This window comes from Chaetura pelagica, unplaced genomic scaffold, assembly GCF_000747805.2.
Source record: "Chaetura pelagica isolate M959 unplaced genomic scaffold, ChaPel_1.0 scaffold548, whole genome shotgun sequence".
NCBI classification, from domain to species: domain Eukaryota; kingdom Metazoa; phylum Chordata; class Aves; order Apodiformes; family Apodidae; genus Chaetura; species Chaetura pelagica.
The window spans coordinates 1,284,384-1,295,525 of NW_009970728.1; the positions used below are offsets into that span (position 1 = coordinate 1,284,384).

General features: G+C 39.7%; 1 protein-coding gene across 1 annotated transcript in view; it reads right to left on the minus strand.

The window, feature by feature from the left end:
• Positions 1 to 10,750, minus strand: part of CELF4 (CUGBP, Elav-like family member 4) — a 741,704-nt gene extending 730,954 nt beyond the window's left edge. Inside the window, 1 exon segment of the mRNA XM_010007136.1 lies at positions 10,471 to 10,750. Within this exon segment, the coding sequence (XP_010005438.1) occupies positions 10,471 to 10,750 (280 nt within the window).
• Positions 10,751 to 11,142: the final 392 nt, after the last annotated feature.

Sequence of the window (11,142 nt, forward strand, 5' to 3'; positions counted from 1 at the left end):
AAACTTGGAGTTAAATAATTCGTAACATACTCTTTTCTTTATATCAAAATTGGCTGGATTCAGACTCTTGCAAATAAACATGCAGCCACAGTATGCTTTTAAAGACTTTGTCAGAGGATTTTTGTTGGTTGTCTTGGCTATTCCTCACTTTCACTCCTACTTTTTTCATTTACTGCCAGTATCTTAAATGCGATTTCTTTTTCTTAAAAAAAAAAAAAAAGAAAAAGAAAAAAAAAAAAAAAGAAAAAAAAAAAAAAAAACCTGCCTGAAAACAAAGGAAAAAAATAGACTTCGTCCAAATGCACAGAAGAAAAAAAAACAAAACACAAACACAACAGACAAACCTACATAACTAAATAACAATGTATCTTTATAAAAGAGGATGAAATATTGCATCCTCATTCATTTACAGTTGAAGATGGAGTACAATCAAATAAATAACTTTTTAAAGCAATTGAATACCCACAAAAGAAAAAACACTAGTCCTGTAAACTGAGAGAAGGTATTATGAAATGCAAACCATTTTGAAACTACCACACTGTAACTGGAACAAAACACTTCAAGCTGAATGGTATAGCAAAAGGAAAAGCATAGCTAGATAAGGCAGCCTATTGCTGAAGCGGGAGTAGTTAGGGGAAATTCAGAAGCAAGCCAGTCTGTGTATCTGGATTTAGATGAGTAACAACCTTAAGGCAGTCACACTGCATATTATCGGGCTGTTCCTGCCTCAACGAGTGGTAGCTTGCAGAGCTGCCAGTAACTTAGGGCCCAATCAACACTGCTGCAGGCAATGTAGAGTTTTTCTGAAGACTTCAGCAAGCTTTGGAGCAGGTATTGTAGCTGCTCTGCAAAGTCCTTTCCCATCAATTATAGTTTATACATATCATAGAATATATGTTACTTCCACCTTCTTTTTCCCTAAATTATTTAATCTTGCAAAAGATGTAAAAAGGGAAAAAAATAATAAATCCAACGCTTCTATTGCATTGCTGTGTCGCAAAAGACCTGTCTGGGATTAATCCTGTTCTGATTGGGGCTGAGCTGATGGACCAAAATGGTCCTGGCTGCTCTGAGTTTCTCAGACCCCCAGCTTCTCTGCAGCTGCCGGACAAAGACCTGATCATAGATAAAGAGGTACCTTGTTTCTGTTTAAATCAACTGAAACAAGAGGCAAAAAACAGAGGTGAGAAAACTCAGTTTTCTCTGGGTTAGCTTTCAAGAGGTGCAAGCCATTTCAGTCTACTCAGCAAAGCTATCTCCCTCTTTCCCATCCTCTCTGTCTCTCATGCACCATTTCAAAGAAGTGCATCTTTACCTTATTATATTATTAGAATCAATCAATATTATTAATATTACATGTGAGCAACTCTGTAAATTCTTCATAGTTCTCCTCCCTGCCTGTTAACAGCAGGTACATTGTACAGTCTATAGTTAGATTGGTCAACCAGGCTATCGATAGTCTTAATAAGCAATATCTATATTGTGACCTTTGTTCACAGAACAGCATCTCTCCTATAGGGCCGGCAGATTCCTTAAAGAAGTATTGATAAGCTCATTACTGTATTGCTACATATAATTTTAAGTGCGATTTTCACTCACCCTCAAGCATCCAGTAACCTAATACTTTTTTTTTTTTTTTCCCCTAAAACATTGGCCCTTTTACAATTGATCAAATAGTGAATTAAAGCATTATAGAGAGGAAACACAATCAGGGGATTTCTACAAGCACACTGTGATATATCTTTTGATCTTCTGACAACCTTCATCCCTCTGGATCCTAGGAAGGAGGCACTGTTTTATAGGGATATTATTAGGTTGATGCTGCTTTATGCATCTACCTGCAAGAAGCTACCGAATCTAACAAAGATATTTGTGTGCGTTTGCAGTGAGTGATGCATATTATGTGAAGTAAATCTATCCTTAGGGACTGAAAGGAAGAGGAACTGTGTGCAAATGTAAGTCTGTCCTTTCGATACATGTGTGCATACACAGTCTCTGTGTACTATATACAGAGGCATTTGAATTAGAAATAGGCCAAATATACAGTTAGATCTCATCGGACCAACTCTGTCTGCAAAGCTCCATTTTTATTCTGTTTGAAGAAGCTTAATGTCCAGAGTTATCTGCCCCAACACACTGAGAAGTCAGCTAGGTTGCCTCTAAAATACTTCGGAGACTCAGACACAATGTACAAATAAACCAGACGTGGATTAATTAAGTGTGACTGTATCATTAAATTACTGTAATAAAGAAACATCTATGTATCATATTAAACTCTGCATAAAATTCCAGGAATGTCCTATTAAGTCACCTGCTACTTTCACACAAGATTTTGACCTCTGTACTGTCTATGATAAAGGAATTATTTAGACACATTCATCAGCCTGTCTGTACCGTATGCATTCGTACACACATATAATGAATAGTTGCACATGTGTGGAATATATAGATGTGGCAGGCACACTTGTATCTCTCTTCATATGCACTGTTCACAGAAAAGTTAATTCTCAGATGCATTTTTCATGCAAACTAGGTCTTTCTATGTTTTCTATACTTATACAAGGAAATTAAAGACCTCAACAATATAAAAAGGAAAGAAAAGCCTATGTTACAAACCGTGTTTGCACTTCACCTTGGTTTAGTAAACTGTAAGCAACTTTCTGGTGGCAAAATACTTTGACAAACCTAACAGCAAAAACCCTCTCACTGTCAACTATCTATCCCATGAGGCATCAACAATGCCAACAAATTCATGCTTGAAATAGTTAAACAATGATTGTCCATGTTCAACAAAGGAGTGAGAAATAAACAGATAAGAGTGAGGTAGATCGAAATCTGCATGCCTCATTGGCTGAGCTGTCGGATATTTCTAATGCATCTGAAGGGTTTGTTACTAAGATCCTGTTAAGTATCTTTAAACCTTTGATCTGTAGCAGGTCTTAACAAAGGTGACAATTAATTAAAGAAGAGTGCATTGCAATAAAGTTACATCGTGGTCAGCTTATATATACCATCCAAAGCTGGTTCACGGAAGTCACTGTCAATTAAAGTCTTCTTGGAGTCCAGTTCATTATCAATTTTCCCCCCTTGCTTTGATCGATATTTTTGGCTGCCTCTGCTTGACAAACTTAACACAATGTCTATATCTATATGTCATGCCATTCATTTACATGGAATAGATGGCCATATATGATTTATTTTTAGGTAAGACGTATGGTCAGGCACCTTATTTGAGAGGTTTAGAGCTCTCATCCATCTTTATTTTTAAAAGCGACAATAATAAGCCCTCTCTTCCTTCAAGGGGATGTCAGTTGGATATAATGAATGCACATTAAAAGCTGCATTCACCTGTGTGTGCATTCAGACTGTGGCTCACAGTGACAAAAGCAAACAAATGCTGTATCTGTGGTGACACCCTGACTCCAGCCCACACCAAGCGATGCAGCACAGACAAAGTGATTCAACAGACCCTGAGATCCCCAAAATGCGATGATGCATCTCAAGGAATTACAGAGAGAAAGAGGCCCCTACAATGTATATCTCAGCTCAATCATTGAAGCAATGGTAGAGGGAAAGCCATAGCTTTAACATGCCACAGTTATTATTTTTCCCTTTTCCCACTGCAGATTTTAGTGTATAAGGGTCAGTCTGCCATGACAAACCTCGGTAACAGTCATACGGGCATCGGTGGAGCAGTTAAGTGAGAGCAAAATGTGGCAGCAGACAGACTTTTGTCAGTTTCTCAGCTTTGTTTTAGTTTTAGTTTCACTTACAGAAGGAAAGCTAAGTTAATGGACAAGCCAGCAAGCACAGAAGCTGGTAGCATTAACTGCAGGTGTTGTGGCTTGCTGTGTAAATACACAATCCGTAATTTTAAAGGGAATGTGAAACACTGAGTAAGTGCAAGCCCACACCAGGATTTCCAGTAGGAACCCACTAAAGTGATGGCAAAAATCTCACTGACTTCTTCCCAGCAAGCAGGCAACAGGCCTTTGTATCTCAAGTAAAGAAGATGCAGGGATTAAGAAAACATCAGTCTAATTGTAAAGGCTGGGATTCAACTTAGCTCACTTAACACCTCATCTGCTTAGTGCAAACTCTTACAGGGCAAAAAAAAGACAGTGCTTGCTGGACAGGTCATGTTCACCTCTGCAGCCTGCAACATTTAAGGAATATTACTGTAAGGCTATAGACAACATCTACGTAAGTCTCTGCGCGTCTAATGGTGTGTTGTTTTTTTTTCTATTTTAAATGCAGATAAGTGGCCCAACAGCCTAGATCATCTCCCCCAGATTTTCTCCCTTGGAACCCTTACTGACTGCCGCATAAACCCGCCTCAGTTCACACTTGATTGACGGGAGGGACGGTAACAGCTCCTTTAGTGTCGTTATGGTCTGTCGGGTCAGTGCGGCTGGTATGCATGCACGCAGGGTATGCATGATAAAAAACACCCTGATGTCTTGCTGAAAAATGTTGCTGCGTATTTCCAGCTCTAAAGGCTAGAAGAGGCCCTCCTTGATCATCCAGCCCCTTCTGCCCTTTGCTTTTGACCATCATGCATAGAAAGTCATCTGCCTGCCCTCCTTGACAGGTACAATCCACTTTTCGGTTTAGCACAAAACACTTTCCGCGATCTCACTCATTCTTGTCCCAGGCAAAATTTCCAGATACTCTCTGACAACTTCTTTCAAAAAACTATTCCATCAGCTGCCTGGCTTTTATTATACTATGCAATTTGAATCCTCTGCTAAAGAAAGCCCTATCTGTAGCACTGGCCACTGGCCGATGCAGGATACAGAACCAGATGAACCACACTTTTCATCCAAGGTGACATGGATCCTCAATTTTTCTCCCTACTTCAGTGCTGATGTTCCCTATCACTTCTAACTGAATATAGGGAAAAAAAACAACCTAAAATAAAACAAAAATAAATTGTTCCCTATTTCTCTTGTTATACTTCAGAAATTAATAAGTTCCTGATTCACCTTTTAATTAAAACCTTGGTTTGGCCAAGTAAATACTATAAGATTTTGTTGTTGTCACTATTTTTTTATTATTTTTTTTTAAGGAAAAAGATGTACCTTTTATTCCTTCCCTAAAATGCCCAAAGTCACCAGTATATGTAGATACTGAGGGATGAAAACATAAATATGTAGGATATGTAAGTCTAACCTAGAGAAAGGTAAGAAAAGAAACAAAAGCTCTAGAAACACAAACTTTAATTTATTTCTTTCCTCCACATTATGTAACTTTAAAAAAAAAAAAAAAAATCCATTATTGTAAGGATAATTAGTTGATATGGTAGTGAGGATAGCTGAAGAACAGCTTTCAGTGCAAAACTTAACAGTTAAGCGAGAGATCCCAGAAAATTGGAGTTTGTATTGGAAATGCTGACACAACCGTAACAACAGCATAACTGGCTGCAGCTGCTGTTAAAAACAAGAACCTATGTCCAGACCCCTGAAAAAACAGTTAACATTTAGCCTTCTAATTTGAGAAGTAATCTGGGCTATCTGTTTGACATTATCAAAACACATACACGCTCATCTGCACGGAAGGTTATAATGTAGAGGGGGTTGTTGCTGTTTTTTTCTCTTCTCTTCCATCAAGCTATCCAATTGCATTTTGATTGTTTTAGGGGGTTGTTCTTTAGACCAAGGCATAAAGCCTCATCTGTTTTATTCCAGTTTACTTGTGTATTTATCTCCCCAAAACTTGCTTGGTTTACTACCATACTAAATGCTGTATGTGTTGCTTTCAGCCAGGCAAGCCTTATGTTTCAATTATGGAGGAGTTTATTCAGTACCTGTATTGCGTTGTGCTTCTTTTCAACTAAATTTCCATTTCCCAAAGGCTGTATGCATGAATGTGTATGCATCTCTCTTTTGTATATGTATACTCACACACAAATCTATAAATTTTCACATAAATCTATACACTTATACATATATACAAATATATAATCTTAACTGAACTTTCATTTTCATTGCACCTTTGAATTTCTGAGATATCCAAAACCTTCGTAAACAGACTTAACAAGGTTTTAATGTTCCTATTATCTGTCTTTGTAATCAAAAAGAACAGAATATAATGAATGGAAGCCTTGTTTACCTATCCCCGAAGTATTTTAAATTTCAAAATTATTTACACTTTTGAGAAGATAAAGTAGCAGAAGAACTAAACTAGTATTTTCACACTACATTATTTTCCAGCTGCATTGAATGCTTATTGAGAGAGGTTTGGGTCAGGTAAGAACACCATCCTAACCGCAGCAGCGTAATGGTGGATTTTAAGGAGATTTGGGGGGTTTTGTGTTTTTTTCCTCCCTAAATAAGGATTGAAAAAACATTGTGGCTCTCACGTCTATGAAAGACTCTTGCTTTCCCACTGCACACTACCTCCACTCTTTAAGTGCACTCACCCGCGTGTGTTCCAGTAAATCTCAGTTAAGTGTGGATTGCTGATTTCTTCTGACTTCTTAAATAGAATATTATGTAGACCTGTGTGTTTTAAATTAAAACACATTCCAGGCCTTGGGTACAACAAGCTTCAGTAGAAAAGGCTATTTAAACCTATGGGGACAGTCCTATATTTAGATTACATTAATTCATAAATATTATACTAAATACCACTTAAATTGGCCTTAAATGACTTCAAAGATAATGCATTATAATATGGCTGTCCTGAGAGCACTAACCTTTATGTCTCCCAGTAACTCAGCATTTAAGCATACTCCATTGCTAGATAAGAAGAGGGGAAGTTATGAATGAATGGCTTGTTAAATTGTTCAAGTGTGATTAGCTAACTCTGCTCGTGCGCGCGTGTGTATGTGTGTGCATATGTGAGCATGTGGGTGGGTCAGCTCAGCCCCGGTAGATTTCTACCCGTAGATCTCAGCACACAGCCTCTTCCCAACTCCTAGAGCAAAGTACTACAGCAGAAGCCTGATCCTGCCATGTGTGGGAAGAAGCAAGAATGGGGGAAATGTGCAGCAGCTCTGCTTGTGCCATGAAAGCTTGTTTTGCCGGGGATCTGGCAAGCCTTTCCCGCCTTCTCTCACACACTGCTTCCCCTGTACCCTTTTCTCTCTTCATGTATCTGCAAGACAATCACATTCCCCTCTTTCTTCCTTAGTATCTGGCCTGGTATTAGTGGAGGCTGCTGGTGAGAAAACCTGGAACTTCACTCTCAATTGTGATAGTTGTTCTAGGAGAGGTTCGTAGTCATGTACTTTATCTTCAGGTTCTTAATTTTCAATTTCCTTCTGCTATACAAGAGCACCACAATAGGATCTCTTCCTAATATTTTCAAGAATACACATCCTGTGCTCGAATTTCAATGGATTTACACGTGAAATTACACTGGCTATTATATTCTTACTTTAAGATTATTCTTATTTCTTCCCTCCTTTCAACACAAACCCAACTTCTCCCCCTCCAAACCCAGGTTTTTTCACTGTACACTTAAATAAACTAGAGACCACTATTAACCCTTCAGAGTATAACACTGTCACAACCTCATCTCCTGGATTAGGAATTAAATCAACTGACAGTGATGGATCAATTAATGTCTAAGCATTATGCATCACTTATGGAAAGCATCTTGTGGTTTTATATTGCCATCATACCCCTGAGAGGCAAGTTGGACTATCTTTACGCAGTTCTTCACCTACGCTTGAAAAGCAAAGCCAAAATAAGGAGATCTGAGTGAATACTGTGCTATACATGACTGAATTTAGAGAAAGGAAAAGAAAAACAATATTTTAAATGAAATAAAATAAAAATAAAAAAGCCAACACAGTCCTCATCCTTCAAAGCCCCATCATGCTTTTTGACTTAATAGTAATTAATCACTACTGGCAAGAAAGTAATTTTTTTCCAAGTAGCCAGAGGCACATTTTTATCAGGATTAGCTAATAAATCAGCGACATCGGTAGAAAGATGTTCAAACTCTTCTCGGATGTAGTAAATAAAACCGATCTATGAAACACTGGCAACTTGGTGTCTATTGAAACTTCACTCAGACCCTAGCCTGGAAATTACAATCATCATCATCATTTTTCCTTCCAAAGTCCAAAACTTCTAGGAGGTAAAAAAAAAATAAAAAATCACTGTTTCTTTTAAGATGAACTCATGCAATTCGGTTTGATGAAGTGACAAGATTTCCCCCCTGGCTTTTTTTTCCTAGGTTGCAGTTATAGAACAGAAATAAAATACAAGGAAATGAAGTTAGTATCCTGCTTAATTCAGGAATATGTGTTAAACACATCCAAGCAAGATAAATGATCCTTCTCTCTCTCTCCCTCCCTCCCCTCCTTCCTGAGTTTGTTTCTGTGAATGCAGGCATATAGTAAAAGCAAAACTGAACAGAAAGAGAAAGAACGCACCTCTATGAAACAATAATTAAAGTTAGTGCATAGATTGATTAATTACAGGTTTAAGATAGAACATACAAAAAATAAAATCTCATCAACAAAACAAATAATGGACCCCTCTAAGAAAATAACAACAAATAAAAAAACCAACATTAACTGAGGTGTTAGCTCAAAGATTTCTTCTGCACTGTATTGAGTGATTCTCTTCAGTGTAGTTTTTACTGTTATTTTTATTTTACGGAAGCCTTAGATAATTTCTGCAAACACATGCGTTCACTCATGAGCTCAGTGGCTGCTCTCACTATGGCTCATCTAGTAGACAAATCCTCCCAGGACCTTTCTTTCCTTGTGCTTCCTAGTAATATTTTTATTGTCATTATTAATAATTATTAATAGTACAGATATCATGTTTAAACAATGCCTATCAGACCTTGATGTCTTGTAGAAAGCTATTCTGAAAAGAAAGCAAGTTTCGAAAGGGCTACACTGATCACTGTAAATATGAGAAGGGTGTTTGGAGCGACCAACAAGAAAGAAAGGAAAAAATACCCTGTAACTTGGTCTGAGTCCCCGAGCCCTGAACATTTTCTCTAGCCTGTGTGAAACTGGCACTTTGCACTGCCAGGGTATATTTTCATTCACATTTCTTGAGAATTGAAGAGAGGAGGTGAGTGAGTGGGAAGGGGAAGAGATACTTGCTAAACATGCCATTAAGTTCAAGATTTACAACTCGCCAAGGCATCTGGAAAGCTGGGAAGCCCGTAATGCTATTACCAGTGGCTCTCCCTGCCAGGAGTTCACCAAGCTGGAGTGGACACTGCAACTGAAGCTCTCCTGTAACAGATGCAACTTCCATTGCTCCCGTGGCCCCCTGCAAAACCCTTTCTCCTCCTGCACTAAATCTAGAGTCACACCTCAATAACCCTAATCACTTCTGATCTGGTCTTTTTTTTTTAACTACATTTCTAATGAAATAAAATACAGACCCTGAGTTAATAAAGTGGATTGCTTTGCTGCTGGGTCTCTCCTGCTCCTAAGTGGGGCTAGCATGAGAATTATCTTCAACTTCATCCCTGCAAGTCCTACTTTCTTATCCAAGGATCTGAGAATCTCTCCCCCACTACACACACCCTCCCCCGCATCCAAAATGTAGCATCATCTAATCTGAAATGCACCTCTGGAGAGCCTAAGCTAAGCGGGGAAAAGAGCTGGCAGAGATGGAGCAAGCAGGGCATCGTATGGGGAGTATGTCTCCTCTGCCTTTAAAGAAAACCTAAAAAGTTCCTGGGATGGACTTTTGGCACATTAAAGTAGTGCTTGGAATATGTCTTCTCTGAGACATCTCCCCTCTGGAACTAAACTGCCACCCATCCCCTCTGGCTTGCCCTCTCCAACACACACTGTGATTTTGTACAAATCCCCCTGTCCCACTTAAGAAAAGCTTTTTTTTTATTTATTTATTTTTTTAATTTTTTAATTGTTGTTTACATCTCTGTACCCACATTGGGGGAAAAAAAAAAAATAAAAAAAATTTAAAGCCTTCCCTGGAGCAGCTCACTCTTCTCCACCTCTGGTTTTGGAGTGGACTGAGGACAATAATTCTAACAGAAGTAAAAATAAAAAATAAATAAATAATAAAACAATAAAAAGAAAAAGGAAGAGAAAAAGAAAGAAAAAGAAAAGGAGCTGGTGCCAGATACACAACAGTTGTAAAACAGGGGCTCCCCAGCTCTGCACACGGACAGACAGAGGGACACACGCACACCCCGGGCGCCGCCCGCTCCGCAGCTCGCCCCGGCTGCGCGGGGGGCTGCGCCGCACCCCCCGGGAAACGGGGGGAGAGAAATAAAAATGCTCATAAATAAACCGAACGGAGCGGACTCTCTTCGCTGCCTCTCTCTCTTCTCTTTCCAGGAAGGTCTATTATTTCTTTCCCTGCCCCCCCAGCCTGCTGCCTCCGCCGCCGGGCAAACACAAAAATGAAATAAAACGAAATGAAATCGAAAGGAAAGAGAGAGAAAGAGAGACCCAGAGAGAGAGCGGGAGCCTGCCGTCTTCTCCCGATCTCTCCCGGGAAAGTTCAGGAGGTAACTCACCTTTGTGCATGCCAGTGAACCTGTCCTTCAGCACCGTCAGTTCATAGATCTTCCCGAACTCCTCGAAGAGAGGTTTGAGGTCTTTCTCGTCCAGGTTACGGGGGATCTGCCCAATAAAGAGCTTAATGGCATCGTGGTCCTTCATTGGGATGGTGGATGGGTTTCCGGGACTATGGTTTAATCCGTTCATATGCCCGTTGGTGCTGGGGTTGCTGTGATTGCTACTCAGGCTGGTATTGTCTGGTTGTCCGTTTGCTAACGTGGCCATCTTTATATACATAGAGAAAATCTTCTTTCCTTTTTTTCCCCCTCTTCTTTTCTCTCTCCCTCCCTCTCTCGCTCTCTCTCTCGCTCGCTCTCTCTCCCTCTCTCGCTCTCTCGCTCCCTCTCCCTCTTTCACACACACACACACACTCACACACACACACACTCCTCCCTCTCCGTCTCTCTCTCTCTCTGGGTCTGATCTGATTTTTTTTTTACATTGAAGATCTGTGTCCTTTCCGTTTAAACAGGCTGGATCGGTTCAAATTCCCAGCCAGACTAGGGGGTGGGGTGTTAGTGCGTGGATGTGTGTGTATGTGGGGAAGAAGGCTAGGGGTGGGGGATTGCTTTTGCCTCTGCTCTGGCTAAACCCCCTCCTCCCATCCAAACACCCCCCTGTCTGTCTGC